Source organism: Petromyzon marinus, chromosome 10 (assembly GCF_048934315.1).
Source record: "Petromyzon marinus isolate PM22_M1 ecotype Great Lakes invasive population chromosome 10, UKy_Petmar_22M1.pri1.0, whole genome shotgun sequence".
Taxonomy (NCBI): domain Eukaryota; kingdom Metazoa; phylum Chordata; class Hyperoartia; order Petromyzontiformes; family Petromyzontidae; genus Petromyzon; species Petromyzon marinus.
Genome location: NC_133676.1, coordinates 4,046,105 through 4,066,240, shown reverse-complemented (window position 1 = coordinate 4,066,240; position 20,136 = coordinate 4,046,105). Strand labels below are relative to the sequence as shown.

The window sequence follows — 20,136 nt, the reverse complement described above, 5'->3', positions numbered from 1 at the left end:
CAGCCACCACGGAAGCGGCGCATTAAAACGGGCATCAACCACGCGGTAAGGAGACAAATAGCGGCCCTGTCCAACACGAGCCTTAACATTCGTTCGCGGAGAATACGAACGTCAACATCATTGAGTGAAGTCGCTCCTCCTTGTGTTCCCCAACACGCCACTTACGGCTACGACACGAGAGCGCTCATTGGAAGTCACTTCAACGTCATTCTGTCACATCGACGACGCAGCGAGTTGGGGCTCGGCGGCTGTGGATTGTTAAGAGTCGTGTGCAGCCGCGAGATAAGAGCGCTTTTGTTCGGCTCGCTCGTGGCTCGACTATACGAGGAGAGATTGAGCCTATCCCCCATGCTGGCAACAGCGCAACCCGAACTTTTGTCCGGCGGTCTATGGAAGCCGCATTGAGCTCCACCGATTGTGCGCCCATACGACCCCGAATACGGAGCGACCAGGTTAGGCCAACGTGGTCCGCTCCTCCTTCAACAAAAAAATCTCCACGACCTCTACAACTCCTGACGCCCTCTTGTCGACACCGGCGGCAGTCCTCGACATTTGGGGTTCAGCTCGTAGACGAACAACCGGCGCCACCTCGACAGCCGCGATCGTCAACGGAGCCACGCACGCAGCCCTCGCTTGTTCGTTCAACCCTCGTGCCGCCCGCCCGCCCGCACGGCCAGCCTCCTCTACTCCCTCTAACTCCCTCACTCCGCTCGTCGTTATTTTTCAAGGCACGGCGCGACCTCATCAAAGGCAACTTTTGACTTCAATCTCAATCTCTAATCCGTCTGGGTGGGGGGGGGAATCTCACGCGGGAGCGCGCGCACGCACGCGCGCGCACGCACGCGCGCCCCGCGCGCGCGAACCCCTCGCGCCGAGGTCCCCGCCCCCTTCCCCCCCTCTCTCTCTGTTGATAAATTAACGACTCTGGGGGTGGGGTGGGTGGGGGGGTGAAGCCAACTGTGATGACGACGAACGCCCACTCGCCACGCATGCACGGAGAGTCACGGCCAGATAGATGACGCGAACTAGCAACCTCGCGCTCGCGCTCTCACCGCATTCGTCAGTGGCTCTGCCTTGCAACAGGTGAAGGCGCAGTCCTGCAATTGCCCTGCTCACGACACTGCTGGCGAAAGGACCTCCGCTATCGGGGGGAGGTCTGGGGCAAACCCTCTGGATGGTATATTGGCCAAGTGTTCCACGCTTACCAGACGCATTACCCCACAACACACGCGACCTACCACCACCTGGAGACGATTCCAAGGCATGTTGTCGACAATGATGGCGAAGGAGCGGGTTAATTTTTAACTTTTTGAAGCTATTAACATTACGCTTGTTATTCTTGGTTCTTTTGGTAAGGTGACTTTACCGAAAGAACTAAGAATTTGAATCCCTGCAGTCACGAAAGCTTGTTATCATGTTACAGTGCAGTAGTATCCGTTTCTTCATTAAAAACGATAGTCCCATGTGAGTGTCAACATTTCATTGAAGCGCCTTGTATGGTCAAACGACCTCCACGATTGGCACGGCACGGGGACTCCTTCATGGGACAGTGGCTTTACGAAAGGGTATCAGTGTTATTATCACTCTTACACTCCAGGGCTACGGCACGAGGCGATATTCCAGATCAGTGTTCTTCACAGTTTTCAGAGGGGGGTAGGGGGGGGAGGGAGCACTTTCGCCGATTTGACATCAGCAGTGTGAGGGCCTCCGGACCGCCTGCAAGGGGCCGTTGTCACCATTTGTGTACCGTCGGAGCTCGCGCGAGCGTCAGGGGCCGCACTAAAGGCCACCAGCACCCCGTCCCCCAGTGGCCCGCCCTGCGCGAGATGACCGTGGGCCAGCAGACGCGGAGAGAACCTCCGTCGCGACCTCCCCCACGCGTGCCCGAGATGACGACCGCGTGGATCCCGACCGCGACGGCGGCATAGGCGACGGGCCACGCGTTCCGCGCGGAGCTCCGCGTCTCGGCGCACGCTCGTGGCAGGGAGATTACAGATGACAGACGCGTGCAGGCGTTGTGTTCCGAGGTGAAGGACGGGAGCGGAGGGGCGGGGAGAGGATACGCTTACGGGGAGGGGAGGGGGGGGGGTGCGGGGGATTTCCCGGTGGCCACGGACGATTCAGCCTCTCGGCTATTCAGCTGTCATCAATTTGGGGGTCGCGGTTTTTTTTTATTTTCAGTGTCTCGTTCGTGTCGTTTCCACAGTTTGAGTGTCGTCCGTCTCGTTTGATCGTCTCGAGCGCAGCGATCGATTTGTGACCTGACCAGACGCGGCGCCGCCGCCGCTCAGACATCAACCATAGCCAGACGCCCCCTTAGCAAAACTATTCATTTGATTTTATTCGTATTTAAAAACAAGAATGTGCGCAATCACTGCTCCACCCCCCTCCCCCCCCCCCGGGTGATGATGGCAAGCCACAGGCGAAACTTTGGAATCGTGATCAATTTAAAAACAAAAAGTCCAACACCCCCCCGCCCGCCCCCCCCAAAGAACAATGCGGAGACGCCGGCACGAGCTTCGCGATGTCGACAAACATCGGTTCGACAAACATCGGTTCGACAAACATCGGTTCGACAAACATCGGTTCGACAAACAGCCGCGTTCTGCAAAAACTCGCAGCACCCGCGGAGGCAGCTGCCGATCACGGCCACGGCGCCGTCCTCTGCGCAACGGTGCCGCGGGTTCGCGGCAGCCTCGCCGAATTGACGGGCGAAGCGGGGAGGGGAGGTAAACACGAGGCGAGACGACAGCGTGGGGTTGACGCGACACGACAGAGAGAGAGACACAGAGAGGCGCTGGGGCGAGAGGTGGAGGGGGGGTAGAAGCTGCGGCCGCTCGGAGCTGGATGCGAGCGGACGAGGTGCGGTTCGAACGGGACGCAGCAAGGTGCGTGGCTGCTTCCTGCCACGGGGATTCGTTTGTCGTTCAGTTGGTTTTGAGAGTCGCTGTTCAGACTTGAATAGGGCACGGGACTCTGAGCGGGAGGTATAGCGGACGTGGTGTGCCGGGAGCGGATACAGGTAAAGAATCGCAGATCCTCACAGACCCGGCCGAAATTAAAGCATTACTGTTGCCGCCCTCATCCCTCCCCCTCCTCCACCTCCTGCTCTTCCCTCCTCCTTCTACATCCTCGGCGAGAAACGCACTCCACGTGGCACAGAGATGACCCCGACGCGCGAGAGAGGCTCGTGATCTGACACGCGGCGTGACCGGACCCGCAGCCCTTGCCTGGTGGCGCCGCGGCCTCTCCCGTGCATGGGGCATGGGACGACGGTGCAGAGCAACGTAATGCGTGTGGATAAGAGAGGTGGCCAGGAAGGATCCGGAGGCGTCGGTCTGCGGGCCATTCTGTGAATGATGCACACCGGTCTGCGCGAGATCAGAAGTAGACGCTCCGCGCCGCGTCAGGGCGCCGACGGAACGATCGGAATAAAATGAAAGAACAAAATACAAAAGACAAAACTTCCGTGTTTTTTTTTGGGGGGGGGGGTTTCAATGGAGACGACACTCGACTCGGATCGCACCGCGCGTTTACAAAGGAAGCGGAACTGAATTGCGGGCGCCTGTGGCGATGGGGGATCGATTGCTGCATGGTAGCGAATACAACGAAATTGGCCACAGCGGGCAGCCGTCCTCACCGCAAGAGGCCTGAGCACCTGGACGGCGGGGTGTGTGTGGGGCTCCCTCTGTGCCTGTGTAGGGACAACTGCGCCCCCGGCTCCCCACCCCCCCCCCCCGCGATGATGATCCAGGCCGCACGCAGACCCTGCACGGCGCTCTCGGCTCTCCTACTTCACGCTCTCCCTCCCGGCGATACAGGATGGTGGAAGGAGGGGGGGGGGGGCAGCGCCATCCTTATCCCCCCGCTGTCTCTTTTTATTGCAGGAGCCATTTGCTGATCGCTCCCCCCACCCCCCTCTCAATAACGTAATGCCCTCCCACCGCCATCCCCGCCATGGCTACCCGCGTCAACAATCTCACGATTAAAAAAAAAAAACCGCTATGGACGCTCACCTCCCATCGTTTGCTAGGAACGCGCAGAGTCAGCCAGGCCGTTCACGAATCGTCGCGGATCTATTCACGCGGACGGATCTCGCGCCGTCCGCGGGCTATTCGCGGTCGGCGGTCCGTGCCCGGGATCGCCCCGCACCTCGAGTCTCCCGCGCGGGGCCGGGGGGCGCCGTCTCAGCAACCGTTCATCTTGCGCAGCTTGGCCGGCAGGGTGTCCGCTGCCGAGGGCAGCAGCTGCGACCTCTGCTGCTGCGGCTGCTGCTGCTGCTGCTGCTGCCCACGGGACTCGTATTGCGACCGGCACGGGGACAGGGGGAACACGTCCTCGGGTAGCGACCCCGCGCCCCAGCACGCGGCGGGTCCCGCGGCGGCCACGGGTGACCTCGCCTGCGCCAGGTCTCCCGCGCTCATGCTGCCCATGACCCCGTTGACCCGGCTGCGCGCCGCGCACGAGGGCGGCCGAGAGCCCGGGCCACCGCCGATTTTACGCAGCTTGGCGGGTAGTTGATCCTCGGGCCCGGAGCGTGCGGCCGCGGGGTGCGGGGCTCCCCACGATCTCCCCGAGACGGCGTCGACCGCGCACTCATTCCTTCGGCCGGGGGAGAGGGCCGGGAGGGAGCGCGGGGAGAGTGGGGAGCGGAGGTCGCGGGACGCGGCGAACGCCGACTCGAGGGACGAGGCGGAGCGTTCTTCCTGCTCGCGAACGCTGGAGGCGGGCGTGGGGACCTCGAAGGTGGCGTGGAACTGCGAGTAGTCGACTCGGAAGAAGCCGTCCTCGAGCGACATCACGGGCAGGAAGCGGTGTCCCCAGAGCACCTCGTCCTCCGTGTACGAGGTGCGCGCCTGGCACGTCATCCCTGCGCACGCGGGAGGTCGGGGGGTCGTGGTGAGCCTCCTACGCATGACGAATTGAAACGGAATGCAAGTGTTTCTAACCCACACTCAGTCTCTCTTTCTCTCTCGTGTTCTCTACCCAAGGTCACATCCCTCCCTCCATGTCAAGCGATCCCATAACCCTCCAACTCCCGCCACACCCGTGCTGTTTCTAGGAATTTCTGGAGCCGTAACTTCCCCCGCTTCCACCATCCTGGATGAGAGGCGCGCGCTGCCGCGCCCCGCAAATCAGCCCCGACACGAACCTTCGCGACTTACACGATCTTAGTTAGTGTCACGGATCAATGCGGGGGTTGCCGGTGATGAACAACGCGCGTGCTTCACCGCTCCCACAAACGTCTCTCCTTGTGCTGTTATAACTCCCGGGGCTGCGTGGCGGGCAGCGGAGAGCAGTGAATCAACAACGTTCCATTAATTGTACTGTAACGTCTATGCCCCCCCCACCTCCCCCACGTGGATGCCTTCAGCAAAGCCGCACTAATGCGCGTGGTAAAGCATCGTCAAGTCACCCCCCCCCGCGCCCGAGCGTGCCGTGTCGGCCTTAGCAGGTGCCCGCCAACAGCAACTGCTCCAACAGTCTGCTCAGAATATAAGAGGGGGGTGGGGGATCTTTGTTGATAATCTGTGTGTGTGTGTGCGTGTGACATGTTGCACCCCGCCTCTCGGCTGTCGTCATTTCACTTCATTAAAATGCGCAGATCGGCGCTGCTGTTACTACGAGCGGGACGCTGTGATTAAGCAACCGCAGCTGCGTGACCACTGATGATGACGCTGCTGCGTGACCACTGATGATGACGCTGCCACGTGACCACTGATGATGACGCTGCAGCGTGACCACTGATGATGACGCTGCTGCGTGACCACTGATGATGACGCTGCTGCGTGACCACTGATGATGACGCTGCCACGTGATCACTGATGATGACGCTGCCACGTGACCACTGATGATGACGCTGCTGCGTGACCACTGATGATGACGCTGCTGCGTGACCACTGATGATGACGCTGCTGCGTGACCATTGATGATGACGCTGCTGCGTAACCACTGATGATGACGCTGCCACGTGACCACTGATGATGACGCTGCAGCGTGACCACTGATGATGACGCTGCTGCGTGACCACTGATGATGACGCTGCTGCGTGACCACTGATGATGACGCTGCCACGTGATCACTGATGATGACGCTGCCACGTGACCACTGATGATGACGCTGCCACGTGACCACTGATGATGACGCTGCTGCGTGACCACTGATGATGACGCTGCTGCGTGACCACTGATGATGACGCTGCCACGTGACCACTGATGATGATGCTGCTGCGTGACCACTGATGATGACGCTGCTGCGTGACCACTGATGATGACGCTGCCACGTGACCACTAATGATGACGCTGCTGCGTCACCACTGATGATGACGCAGCTGCGTGACCACTGATGATGACGCTGCCGCGTGATCACTGATGATGACGCTGCTGCGTGACCACTGATGATGACGCTGCTGCGTCACCACTGATGATGACGCAGCTGCGTGACCACTAATGATGAGGCTGCTGCGTGACCACTGATGATCTCACTGCTGCGTGATCACTGATGATGACGCTGCCACGTGACCACTGATGATGACGCTGCTGCGTGACCACTGATGATGACGCTGCTGCGTGACCACTGATGATGACGCTGCCACGTGACCACTGATGATGACGCTGCTGCGTCACGACTGATGATGACGCAGCTGCGTGACCACTGATGATGTCGCTGCCACGTGACAACTAATGATGAGGCTGCTGCGTGACCACTGATGATGACGCTGCTGCGTGACCACTGATGATGACACTGCCACGTGACCACTGATGATGACGCTGCTGCGTGATCACTGATGATGACGTTGCTGCGTGACCACTGATGATGACGCTGCTGCGTGACCACTGAAGATGAAGCTGCTGCGTGACCACTGATGATGACGCTGCCACGTGACCACTGATGATGACGCTGCTGCGTGACCAATGATGATGACGCTGCTGCGTGACCACTGATGATGACGCTGCTGCGTAACCACTGATAATGGCAAATATACAGCAGGCATCGTCGGGGATCAGGAATCGTATCCACGATCTCCTGCACACCAGGCGAGGCAGTTAACATCTCCCCACTTCGGACGCATGTCCCGGGGTGGTCGCTCTCGCAAACGAAAACTCTTCCTGGTCTCTCGGAGTCCTCGTCGCCTCGTTACACAACATCGACCCGGAACCCACGACGGTCTCATCCCCCCGGCCCCCCTCCCCCCGCCTTCCTGCCCGACGCACGCCTTGCCAGTCGGTCCGCGGGGGCAGCTGCCGACCTCTCGGCGCGGCAGCGCAAAAACGACTCAGCGACGAGCGGTCGCGCGGCTGACGAATCGAGCTCGCCTCGGCAAGAAGCTGATCTCGACACCGACCCAGGGGCGCAGATATCAGAACGAAGCGCTTCTTCTTTGGTTCTTTCGGTAAAGTCACGTAGAATGAGAATAAAATAATAAATTGATAAAATAAAATAACACAATAAAATTCTCACTGTCTGGTAGGACAGCGCTGGAGTGCTCTCCAGCGCTGTCCTACCAGACAGTCTCGTCCCTTCACCTGATGAAGGCCGCTTGTGTTGTGGCCGAAACGTCGTGAGAATATTATTGTGTTATTTTATTTTATCAATTTATTATTGTATTCTCATTCTACGTTACTTTACCGAAAGAACCAAAGAAGATGAAGCGCTTCTTGTCGAATCTTTCAAAACGCGCCTCTTTCGCTGCCCGTTTAGTGCGTCCGAAGATGCTTTCGATGACTGATGAATCGTCGCGTGTCGAAGCCGGAGACGTCGTGCGGGCCGCGTGACTGCCCTCTCCTCTCACTTCTCTGCAGTGACAAGAGAGGTTCGCGGTACGAGCCCAGCGGTCACCCTGGGCACCACGGGGGGTATTATTACCCACACGCGTGCACTGTCGGCTTCACAGTGGACGTTGAAGATCTCGTGAGAGTTTTTTTATTTATTTTAAAAAACGTTAAGGGCGAGGAGCCACGTCTCGTCTCCCAAATATGCAAACCTTTGAGAGTTGTATTGAAAGGTTACCTAATTGGACAAACACGTTATTTGGCGATACTGCTGTGCTATGAAGAAAAGGCCCATGGCTCGAAACGTCGCCTATTGTTTGCTTCCATTGAAGGCCACACGCATTGTTGTAGACGAACAAGTTGAGCTCGTCGGCTCGAGCCATATTCGCAACAACAACAACAAAAACAACAACAACAACAGCGGCTGCCGTGAAACCCCTTCTGCGACGCACAGCAGCGCCTTGCTTCGCGATCGCCTTCGCGCTATAACAGGAACGGCGCGAGGACAAAACATGTACTCGCGCTCTGCTTTGACTCGGGGCTCCCCACCGTACCCGTGGTCTCCACGATGCCCTCCAGGATCACCACGATCTCGAACTGCTCGGTCTGCTGCAGGGCGCGCTTCGACAGCTCGAAGAAGGGGCTCTTGCTGTTGACCACGTGGCAGATGGTGAGCGGCGACACGAGGAACAGCTGATCGGCGCCCGTGCCGAACCCCACGTCCAGGTCCAGCTGATCGAGCGGCAGGAACTCTCCCTCGGCCGTCTGGCGGGACTGCGGGGTGGGTGGGTGGGGGGGGGAGAAAGGGATTAGAGAGGACGAAGCGATGATGGGACGGGGGGGGGGTGTATAGGGGACATCGGGAGCGAGGGGGGTCGCCAGGGACAGAAACGGAGACGCTGAGAGAGGACGAGGGGGCAGGGGCGTCGTACTTAGCGAGTCTCCCACGCCACTCGGCACTGATGATAGTCGTGCCTGGGAATCGAACTCAAGTCGCCGGGTCCATAGCCGTGTTCTTCTCTCCACCGCGACAGCAGTCCACCCCGTCTGCTGCGCGCGTGCGTGTGCGCGCGCGTGCGATTGTCCGCCTTTCTCTGTCTCTGTGACCGCGCGTGTACACAAGTCACAAGTCTATTAACCGCTGCGCGCGGGACGTGGTCGCGTGCGGGGCCTCCCCCCCCCAACCCCCCCCCCACCCCGCCCCCCGGGGGTTTCGGGCTATCGAAGTCGCTAACGAGGCTCATCCATCACTGCCACGCGAGCGATCCTCCCATTCCGCTCAATTATCGCCTCCATTCTGCCGCGCGCTTATGACGGGGACGCGGATACGGCCGGGCAGGCGTTGGCGCTGCGGCAATGGAGAGGGCGGGCTGCTTGTGCAGGGAGGCTGATTGCGATGCCTGCCGGCGTGCGGGAAGGCGGACGGCGGGAGGCACGGGGCGAGCCGTGCTGCTGTGATTACCGAGGGCTCTCGATGTGCGCCACCAGCCAGCGGCTGTCCTCGGGGGAAATCAGTGGACTCGAGGGCGACTAGGTGGGTCTGCACGGACGCCAGAGCCTCGCTCGCTTCGGCTGATTGTGAATTTGGAATCATTTCGGCGCCGGCCTTTAGGGCGCCGAGGATTAGCGGGGCGAGAGGGGCGAGCGGGGCGCCACGAGCGAGGGGTGCACCCACGCGCACCCCCTTCAAGCGAGGTGCGATGTCTCAGCAAGCAGCGATAATTCGGCGCGGCAATTATATAGAGACTTAAGTTGCGACACGTGGAGGGTGCCACGCGACTTGCGGTGATGCGGGGAATCGATGAGTCCTATAAACAGCATTGATGATATTATTGGTTCTTTCGGTAAAATCACGTAGATAGAAAATAAAATCAAAATAAAGACGTTTTTTTCCTCTCCGCTTGATGAAGACCGCATGTGTTGCGATCGAAACGTCGTGGTTTTTGCGTTTAATTTTAAATTTTAATTCATTTTTTATTTACATTTTATTTTATTTTCTATCTACGTGACTTTACTGAAAGAACCAAGAATATGAATTCCTGCAGGCACGAAACTTTTAAGCATTGATGATGAACCCTTTAATATTTTTTTTCTGCCAGCGGGGTTAAGGGTAGCGGGGGGGGGGGGGGCTTGGCAGTCGAATGGATGAAAAAAGTACACGTCTACGAATAATTAAATTCACAAGTAAACTTGTTGGGACAAGCGCTGTTAGCGAGCACCTACTAAAGATGGCAAATACTCGCAAGCATGCACGGGTTCACACGAGGAGCAACTCACGCACGGACGCCGCACGCACAGAGACCGCGCGTATAGCACACGTGGGAGACACGTGGGACACCGCGTGGACACCGCGTGGACACCGCGTGGAGGCGCGTGCACACGCGGATAGGCAAGATCGCACTCAGACCTCAAGCGCAGCGATTCCGTGTTTCGCACCCAAGTGCGGCGTCGGACATGAGACGCCTTCTCCTCCGGCCGTTCCTCATCGTCTCTTCTCCTCCTCCTCCTCTTCCTCCTCCTCCTCGTGATTGATTTGGGGATCCGGGGACGCGCCGCGCTGAGTGAAGGCGCGCTCCGCCGCACGTGACGCGGGTCGCCGTCCCGCGCGAGTCGTCTCAAAATTGAATCGAAATTGGCCTCTTTACGGCGATGGACTGGGCCCATTCATCGCCGCATTAAACGCCTCGGATGCCGAGCGGCGTTGTTCACCAGCTGCTCTCACAATGCCCCCGCCGGATTCGCGTGGCTTGATCCGTGAGATCGGTACGCGGCGATGAGAGATATCCACGGGTCCGAATTCCCCGCGGCACGCTCAGAATACCCATTACTATTCCTCGTGAAGAGTAGGCAGCGTGACACCATATCATGATGACGACGATCATCATCACCATCATCACCGTGATTATAATCACCATACTCGATTCTCTTTGACCGCTCGAGAATGAATGGGAGGGGCGGCCAGAACGTGCTGGGCACGAGCCACTGTGGAACAACGCTTCCGCGCTCATTTCACAGCCGAATGCAACTCTGCATTAAAATGTAATAACAGTACACGAGAGTACATTGACAGTACACGGCAGTACATGACGGAGGGGGGATGGAGGGAATGCGACGGATAACAATGTAACGAGCGTGGCTCTATGTTAACTTGTAAGAAGAGCACTGACGTCGCTGAAAACCCTTCTCGCGAGCCGACTCGCCTACCGTGCTGGCTCGCTACCGGGCCTCCGTCACTAAGCGCGCACCCAACGTCTCGCCGTGTCCGAGTTGAACGAGTTTTGTTCGCAGCCAGTTCGTTTGCCGAAATGCTACGTAGGCAACTGGGGAGCTCGCAATGCAACGTGACCGGAGCTGCTGTGGCGGTTAATCAGGGAGAGGAACTTGCAAGTGGGCGAGGAGACGCGTGGCGTGAGACGCGTGGCGTGAGATGCGCGGCGTGAGACGCGCGGGGTGCAGGGTGGAGGAGGGCAGGTGGTCGCGACAGCCTTTGGAGTGGCACCCAAAGGTCGGCAAACGAGGGGAAGCGCTCGAGCCAGATGGCGATCGCGACATTGTGAGTGGTCATCGAAGGACGCGTGGACTTTGTGGCAATGTGCAAAGGTAAGGCTCGATGGCGGTTAAGGAGGCCGTTATATTCGAGCAGCCCTCTGTGGTCGGTGTCAACTTTAACGAAGCGTGCGTGATGGCGAGGCGCGCTGGCATCAACATCGGCGTTGCGTCGGTGACCTCTTGACCTTCGCTCGCTCTGTGGACGCAGACTACAGGAGGCGTTAGGCGGGTGGGCAGGTGGGTAGACACGCCGCGCGAAGCTGCACGAAGCGATGAGCACGATGACCCGATTACCCACACCGCGTGAAAGCGCAAGCATTTGTCTCTCGGATCTAACACAGATTGGCTCGTTCCCCGCCGCCCCACCCTGATCCGGTCTCCCGAGCACCCCTCTCACCCCCCACACACCTCGCTCGCGTCCGTCTCACCTTGAGGAGTTTGCAGCGGATCTGCGCCGACACCATGTGACTCGTGCGCAGGTTGCCCACGCGGAACATGAGGCACAGCTGCCCGTCGCGCATCGACACGACCGCCGTCTCGCTGAACATGAGCGTCTCGGCGCGCTTCTTGGGCTGCGACATCTTCATGAACATGCAGCCCACGAGGAAGGCGTCCACGATGGAGCCGAGCAGCGACTGGAAGAGGAAGAGGACGATGCCCTCGGGGCACTTCTCCGTGATGTAGCGGAAGCCGTAGCCGATGGTCGCCTCCGTCTCGATGAAGAAGAGGAATGCCGACGGGAAGCTGTGCACGTTGGCCACGCACGGCACGTAGCCCTGCTCGTGGCCCAGGTCCAGGTCGCCGCGCACGTATGCGATGCCCCACCACAACGCTGCCATGACCAGCCACGCCACGGTGTAGGTGAGGATGAAGATGAACAGGTTCCAGCGCCACTTGAGGTCCACCAGGGTGGTGAAGATGTCGGACAGGTAGCGGAACGCCTCGCGGTTCACGTTCCCGTGCTGCACGTTGCAGCGGCCGTTCTTCTGCACGAAGCGCTGCCGCTTCTTGTTGGTGCCCAGGCGAAAGCCGTGCCCCGACGCGGCCGCCGTGCCGCCCACCACGCTGGCCACCACGCAGTACTCGTCCCCCTGCGGCTTCCTACGGAAGGCGGACATCGCCTCGTCGAGGAGAGCCGCGGCGCGCGAGCCCAGCGCTCCCTGACGCAGCCGCCGCCGCCGCTCGGGGCGCCCGCCCGCCCCCCGCACCCCGTCTCTCGGGCAGCACGGGGCCCGGTGAAACTTATGCTGCTGAATGCGGTCGCACCGTACCGCGCCGCTCACGGGTGGGGAGGCGCCGCATCGCGGTGAGATGCCAACGAGAGGAATGACGCACGGCACGAGCGAAGCAAAGAACGATCCCCGCCTGGTCGCTGTGCCCCGATCGGCGCCTCCGAGTTCCGCGTCGGGCGCTCGCTGCTGCTGCTGCTGCTGCGTGCGAGCTGCCTCTACCACGAGGGAGGGGAGCGCAGGGAAGATTGAGGGTGCCGAAGGAAGCCGGGGCGGCGGGGGGGGGGGATGTCAGGCGGTGGGAAGAGTGGGGCAGAGGGGGGCGGTGCCGGGAATGACGGGAAGTCTTGGGGGGCGGGAGGGGCGGGTGGTGAGAGGGGTGACGGCTCTCGCCTGGAGCTGAACGAAGTCACGCGGTGCGCCCTGATGGAAACACTATTCACATGTTTTGCAATTAACAGTAATAATTGAATTTTTGGCGCAATAATGATGTCCCTGCGAAGTTATTAAGCGGAGTGCGTTTTTATCGAATCACGGCTCCCCCGTCCGACTCCCGACCGCCCCCCCCCCCCAATAAGTGAAGCTGCTGTTGCTGCTGCTGCTGCTGCTTCCCAGCCAGCAGCGGAACTGGGTGGTGGGCGACCCCGTCGATGAGATCGCGCTCTCGGGAGGACGAGCAGTAGGAGGAGATCTGACGCGAGGACCCGTGCTCCTCCGTGTTCCTCCGTGCTCATCCGTGCTCCTCCGTGCTCATCCGTGCTCCTCCGTGCTCCTCCGTGCGAGAAGCCAGGCAACGAGGAGTGAAGGCGGCGGGCTCGGGTAAGTCGCGAACATTAAATTCGACCGCGGCAGTCAGCTCCGAGGATCAATACGAACGCGCGGCCGCAGTGCCCCATCTCATGGTCGCGGACGCTCCCTGGGGCATCTTAAAGATTACTCCCACGGGACTTTCTCATGGGCCACCTCACACACCATCGATATTCAAGTTTAGATTCTCGCACATCATCTAGCCGTATACACCGGAAGAAGAAGTAACACAGGCCATATAATGGGCCCATACAATCCCAGGGACATTCTCACTGGTTTTGAAAATGGACCGTATCACGGGGTCATGTGCCACGGGGTCCCCTTCCATAGCATATCACGAAATCATCTCACGGACCATCTTAGAAGCCATCTTATCGATGGGCCACTTAATGGGCCATCGCAGCACGGGCACCTCTGTGCTACTTCCCATGCTATCTCACTGGTCATCTCACGATCAGTCTCAAGGAACAAGTCACCCATGGGCCACACCACGGGGTATGTCGTGCAAATATTCACGGGCCTCCACTGAGTCACATCGTGGGCCACGCAAATAATAATAATAACAGTGACGATTTGTTTTTGTTATAACGCTTCCTATCTACTGGGGGCGTTTCAGAGCGCTTTAAATCTCATCTCAACGCGTTAAAAAGGGCACCCCAAGTGGCAGCTGTCCCTGTGGCCACAAGGTAACTCGGCGCCAGGCCTGCAAAACGGGCAATAGCCTTCCAACAGTAGGGGCGCGATGATTGCTCCAGTGTGTAATGCCAAGTATAATCAGAGTCATTTTCTAATTTTGCGAAATTGGGCCCTGACGCCGGTACGTAATGGCCAACTCTTACGAATGACCGCCAGGGATCTCTGACGTAACACCGTGAAGCAGATGACGCGTAGTAGTTTTTTTGTTACTGTGAAGACACCCGCAGTGATAACCAGGACGGCAGCTCGAAGTCGAACCGCGAAGCTTTTATCACGAAGGGCGAACGCGCCACCGCTGGGCCGCAAAAACCGCCCAATATCACCCCTCCCGTCGTTGTTCAGGGTGGAGCGTCTCCTATGTCACCGTCATCCGGAGCGATGTTGGCGCCGCGAGGCGGTGGAACTTGAATCGCGAAGCGCGCCCGTCTCGCGCAGGCGCCCTGGTGCGGCTCATTAGCGGGCGGGGGGGGGGGGCACTTCGGGACCATCCCCGAGGTCCCTTCCGTCCCTGGAATAACGCGAGAGCCACGGAACAAGAGCCCCTGGCCTGGTTCAAACAAATTAGTTGGTGGCGCTGCTGCTGTATTGGCAGCAGCAGCAGCAAAAAAACACACTCGTCAACAACACCGTTGGTCTCAAAATACAACAACACACACCATCGGTGACGCGGTGGCTTGGAGATGTTAACTACCTCGCCTGGTATACAGGAGGTCGTGGGCTCGATCCCTACCCTGACGACGCCTGCTCTATATTTGTAGTTTGCGCGTTTCTCTCCCCGTGGTCGTGTGGGTTTATCGCCGGGTCCTCCGGTTCGCCCCTCCACATTAAGAAACGTGCGATGAGAGTAATTTGGCTGCAATAAATCTCCACACGATGAGCCACTTCGTTGAGCGATCATTTGTGACAGCCAGATCGCTTCTGAAAAATAACTATACGGCCCAGTGGGCCTTACCCTGATGAAACAAAATTAAGTAAAAATCTTTGCTTTATTAGTTTAGTTTCATAGAGCACGAAGAGAGAGGCCAGTAAAGGAAGAGATTGAAATTGAGTTATGAATTGAGGTCGGCCTTGTTCAGTCGCTTCCCACTCACTTCAGAACGGGGATCAGAGAAGTCAGCGTCGCTTCAATGCAGCCCTCCGGCAAGAGCCACGGGGAGCAGCGTGAGTAAAATTACGATGACGACAACAATTACAATCACGTTCGGCCCCTGTGTCAATCCACTGCTGGATGGATATCTACCCCATGTCGCATTGAGCGTGGTGGGGGGTTGGTTGACCATATTTCACCGTGCTTGCTGAGTGCGGGGGGGGGGGGGTTGCAGGAACGGATATCAGAAATCAACTCGCCACTGATGTTAGCCGTGTGACAGAGTTTCTTCACCGTACATTCACTCGAGTAAAAAGACCGATGGATTCTAAAGCTCAGGACCGATTCACTCGGAAGACACCTTCAGATCTCGCCCGCTGAGTAGTGGTTGAGCCTGCTGAGTGCTCGGATGGGCGACCACCGTGCTTGCAATAACAGCGTTAGAGGCCGCAGCCATACGAGGTGGGGAGAAGATGGACAGCCATCAAGCAGTGGATTGACAGAGGGCTGGACATGCACACGATCAAGCAAATCTGCAATCCAGCTCAGGCACCACACACAGCACCCCCCCTTCTCAACCTCTCACCATCCCTTTCCGTTTCTCTCCACCTCGGGCGCGGATTCTCGACCACGCGGTCTCCGCTCAGTGCGGTCCCTGGCTTTCAGAAAGGGTGGATGGTGCCTCCTGGTGGACGCGCGGCGGAATGATGACAGCGCGCGTGACAGCGGGGTGGAGGGTTAGGGTGGAGGGCAGGATGGAGCACAGGGTGGAGGGTTAGTGTGGAGTGCATGGTGGAGTGCAGGGTGGAGCACAGGGTGGAGTGGAGGACGGCATGGCTGATGGAGGGGGGGGGGGGGGCAGGAGGAGTACCCATTGTGTGGTGGAGGGCAGGGAGAGTGCAAGAGATTAGTTCGGACGCTTTGTCGAAGCACGTTTCTCAACTCCTCACTCCCCCTCTCCCACCCCCCCCTCCCCCCCTTCACGGGCCATCGTCCTCCCCTCGCACGACACTCGCCCCTTAAATCAACATCCATGTCGGTGGGTCATCGATCTCACTCTTCACCGCGATGGGTTCCGCGTGACCCCAGTGGCCCCGAGCGGCCGCGCGAGAGAATCACTCCGTGACGCGTGACTCTGCGTGACTCCCACGTTGTCTCACGCACACTCGCCGACTCCCTGTAGCAGGCCACGGAGAGAGGGATCGGTGACGCACGAGTGAGACGGATTGTGGCATTGCGGACGCGTGAAGGATGTCGAGGGGGGTGGGTAGGGAAGCCTTCATCCAGCAGTGGATAAATTTTGCACTCAAGGTGAAGATGATGTAATAGTGAACGTTCCAGCTTCATGGTGGCATGCACAATGGAGGCAGCGCCACATAAAAAAAAAGAACGCAGCTGATTTCAACCGATCAAGTCTGGGTCGGCGACCCGGACAATATGTTCCACGCCCGGCACGCCACATCCAGTATACCTAATAGGAGTGGTGCGGCTACGAGTGGCACGGCTACGCCGATCTAACCGTGAAACATGGAAGCGATTCAATAAGACAACCCAACGTTGACGCAATAGCCGCGCTCCGAGGGCTCGTCAGATCACACGACGATCTCGACGAGCAGATGTCACGCGAGGTGACTACACCGCAGAGATTAGGAGCCGCGAAAGTGACACTCGCACTCAGCCAGGGAACGATCCTGGCACACAGACGCGCAAAATACAAAGATCGCCATGTGTATAGCCTTCACAGACTGTTGGGCAAGTGCTGTTAGCGATCACATGTGAAGGCTGGGGTGGGCCTCACGGGGTGGGTGGGTGGCCAGCACCGCGCCCGGCCGCCTTTGTCTTCCGAGTGGCGATGTTTTACACACCTCATCAGGTACCCGTTGGAGGCTGACTCGACCGAGGGGAGGCCCCAGGACCGGTTCAGACAATTGCCACTGGGTGTCGACCGTGAGCGGGAATCGAACTCGGGTCGCCGGGTTCGTGACGCAGCGGCGCTGCCCGCTGCACGACCGACCACTCCCCAACGCAGTCGCTCGCCTACACACAACGCGCGCGGCATCTCGAAGCGAACAGACGCGCAGGCCGCCACACAATCTCACATTTCCAGCAGCAACGAGAAGGAGATGCAACGCGGAATGGTCCCTTCACCCGGCATCGTTCACCAGACACGCGGCGCAATGTTCCCCCTCCCTCCCCTCCCTCCCCTCCCTCCCTGCCCCCCCCCCTCAACACGCGCCAGCAGCCGCCGCTGTGGGGGCTAAACGGCCACGCCTCGGCCGCGCACAGCTGAGAGCCCCAGGCGGTTGCTCAGCGGAACGGCCTCGCCCAACCATCGCCGGCTGACAAGGCGGTAGCGGCAGCAGCAGCAACGGGTCGACGGAGCGACGGGAGCTGCGAACGGGGTGAAAGGACCACGGGGTTGGAGGGGATGTTGCGGGGGGGGGGGGGTGTCGAACAAATAAGGGGGGGGGGTGGAGGTATTGATAATATCCGAATCAGTATTAAAACTGTAGGATGTATCCGATGAGCTATAAAGCTCTTTTTCACAGATGTCCCGGGTCAGAAAGTTACAACAACAAACAAAAATACAAAAAAACACGACAGGAGTTGCAAAGTATAGAAAAGCTGACGCAAATCACAAAAAAATTAACCAATTGTTAGTTTATCGAGTAAAGCCCGCTGAGCTAAAATTATCATTATGAACGGTGCGTAACGCGCTAGCGCCCCACACTATTCGCTCGCTCTCAAAACCGAGTGGACGACTCAGAGGCGCGAGGAGGAACCAGGGGCGAGCGGGAAGGCCGCGGCAGCCACGCGGCCAGCCGGCGCTACCAATAATTATCCAAGCTCTGCGATCCTCTGTCTCTAAAGGGTGTTATCGCCCAATTAAGGTCGTGTTCACACGTGGGAGGAAACCGTTGCGATTGGAGAAACGCCTCGCTCGCCAGAGTGAAACACTCGATTCCATACAGGCGGGACGGATTGAGTACGAAACTTGTGCTGTACCGCCTCCCCCTGGCGAGCCAGGGCACGGCGCCTCCTCGACGCACACGGGAAGGGAGTTCCATAACATCTGTACGGTGATCCACCAACCCCCCCACCCCCCCGCTGCCTTCACAGTGCTGGGTTACAGGCAGCCACGTGCGTAGCCACGGCGACCAGCGACCGGCCGGGGAGGAGAAGGGACGGGGTTGACCCAGACAGGACCACGCCTGCTCGTGAATTTATCCCACGTGCAGCGATGCAGTGCGGTTGGCATGGCTTCTGTACAATCACCACCCACCCCTCCCTCCCTCCTTCAGTCGTGCCCGGAGCCTGGGCGCCTCCGAACTCTGGGCCGCGACGCAGTTACACCGCCTGTACACTCCGTAGCTACCCCAGTGGCCAGGTTCTCACTTCTCGGATGCGCATTCTGAGGCCCTGGGTGATCGGCGTGTTTACAAGACCAACGTGGCGCGTCCAATGCATAAATGTGGTTGTGAGAATTGGCCTTTAACCAAATAACAATATTAATAATTGTCGCGTTGTGAAAACGCTTGCACAACGGGTGACGAATTCGTTTGGCTGTGTCGAGTTGGTGGAGAGTTTCACGACACACATTTGGTCAGATCATTACGCGGTGGCCTAAGCCGCACATCAATTATGAATCGATTGGTATATGGGCTACATCATCGTGCGTGTTGCAAGAGACCAGGGTGTCTGTTTCACTACGACAATCGCCCCATTCGATGCCCCGTGTGTAGCGAGCGTAAGAATCTGATTTCAGTGGCAACCCAATTAATGCGGTCATCGTTACATCCACAAGATCGTCGCGTGAATCGCCGAGCGGCAGGGCGCGACGTGGAGGCGGGTTTGGGGTCAGGGTCTCTGGAGGTGGAAGAATGCCCACCCACGAACCTGAACTGTCTGCTCCACACCGCTCCGCCTGTAGCCCGACTCGAACAAAATCGCGTGTGGGCAGGCTGGGGACAATTGAGAGTCGGAGCCTAACTTTGCCAAGGAGCCGAGCAGGAGCGGACAATATCAACAAGTTTGTATGGGGAGGGGGGGGGGGGATACTTATAATGCGGGTATTACAATTATTAATAATTACATGTATACCGTGCTTTTCATCAAGGATCTCAAAGAGCTGTACAGGACACAGCAGCAGCAGACACTGAGCATGCACATTACGTTATAAATACAGTTTTAAATAATTTACTAAAATAACTGAACGTTTAATAAGCGGAAGCGTATAAATCGGTTTGATGTGCACAGACTCACAGATCCTGATATCTCCAGGAAGAGGGTTCCGTCGCCTGGGGGCTACACGGCGTAGAAGAGCCACCGCAATCTAAGCCGCATTCATCATCATCAGCCATTGTTCATCCACTGCTGGATGAAGGCCTCCCCAAGCCGCCGCCAATTCTCTAATCCTGCGACGTCATGATCAGAGGGTCCAACGGATTTCATTGCCGCCGTCGCTGTGGTGGTGGATGCCCTCTTGGACGCGTTCCGAGAGGGCGTCCACCCATCGCTTGGCTGCTGCTACTCGCTCGTGATTGTCGACCATCGCCCCTCGTTCCTGCTAAGCCACGACGCGCCCTTGCCCAAGCGTCCCGTACTTCCGATTATTCCGATTAGCACGGTTGGCTACGTTCGGTGCGAAAGAAGTTCAACATACATCCGCACGTGCACTCGTTGTCTTCGTAATTTGAACGATGTCGTCAACAAAAGTAAAGCATATTTTCTATTTTCATATTTTAAAACTGCTCTCAAGAGCCGCTCTTTCGCGAGAGCCGTGACAACCGACACCAACGCACAACCACGTTCTCGAATCCGCGTGCTCCTCCTCCCCTCTCTCAATGCTCAGTATCCACCGGCTCCACGAAACAAACGCACGCACTGCCACGCTCGCGCGTCACCCCAGCGCTTTGCGCGCCACCCGTTCGAGAGAGGCTGGGCGGACGTCACGGCTGCGTCCCGCGAGAAGTTCACGGTGGACATTCCATCTCTT

General features: G+C 58.4%; 1 protein-coding gene across 2 annotated transcripts; it reads right to left on the bottom strand.

Annotated features, from left to right (window-relative positions):
- Positions 1-3,452: 3,452 nt before the first annotated feature.
- Positions 3,453-17,321, bottom strand: LOC116941083 (G protein-activated inward rectifier potassium channel 1-like). 2 transcript variants are annotated; one of them, XM_032951700.2, is made up of 3 exons: positions 11,750-17,321; positions 8,327-8,546; positions 3,453-4,870 (listed from the first exon to the last, which is right to left on the bottom strand). In XM_032951700.2, the coding sequence occupies exons 1-3, from the start codon at positions 12,437-12,439 to the stop codon at positions 4,188-4,190; spliced, it is 1,593 nt and encodes a 530-aa protein (XP_032807591.1). In that variant the 5' UTR covers positions 12,440-17,321; the 3' UTR covers positions 3,453-4,187. The 2 variants fall into 2 exon arrangements, with proteins under 2 accessions (XP_032807591.1, XP_032807592.1); XM_032951701.2 differs by lacking the exon at positions 3,453-4,870 and adding an exon at positions 8,705-8,872 and having other exon boundaries at positions 8,435-8,546.
- Positions 17,322-20,136: the final 2,815 nt, after the last annotated feature.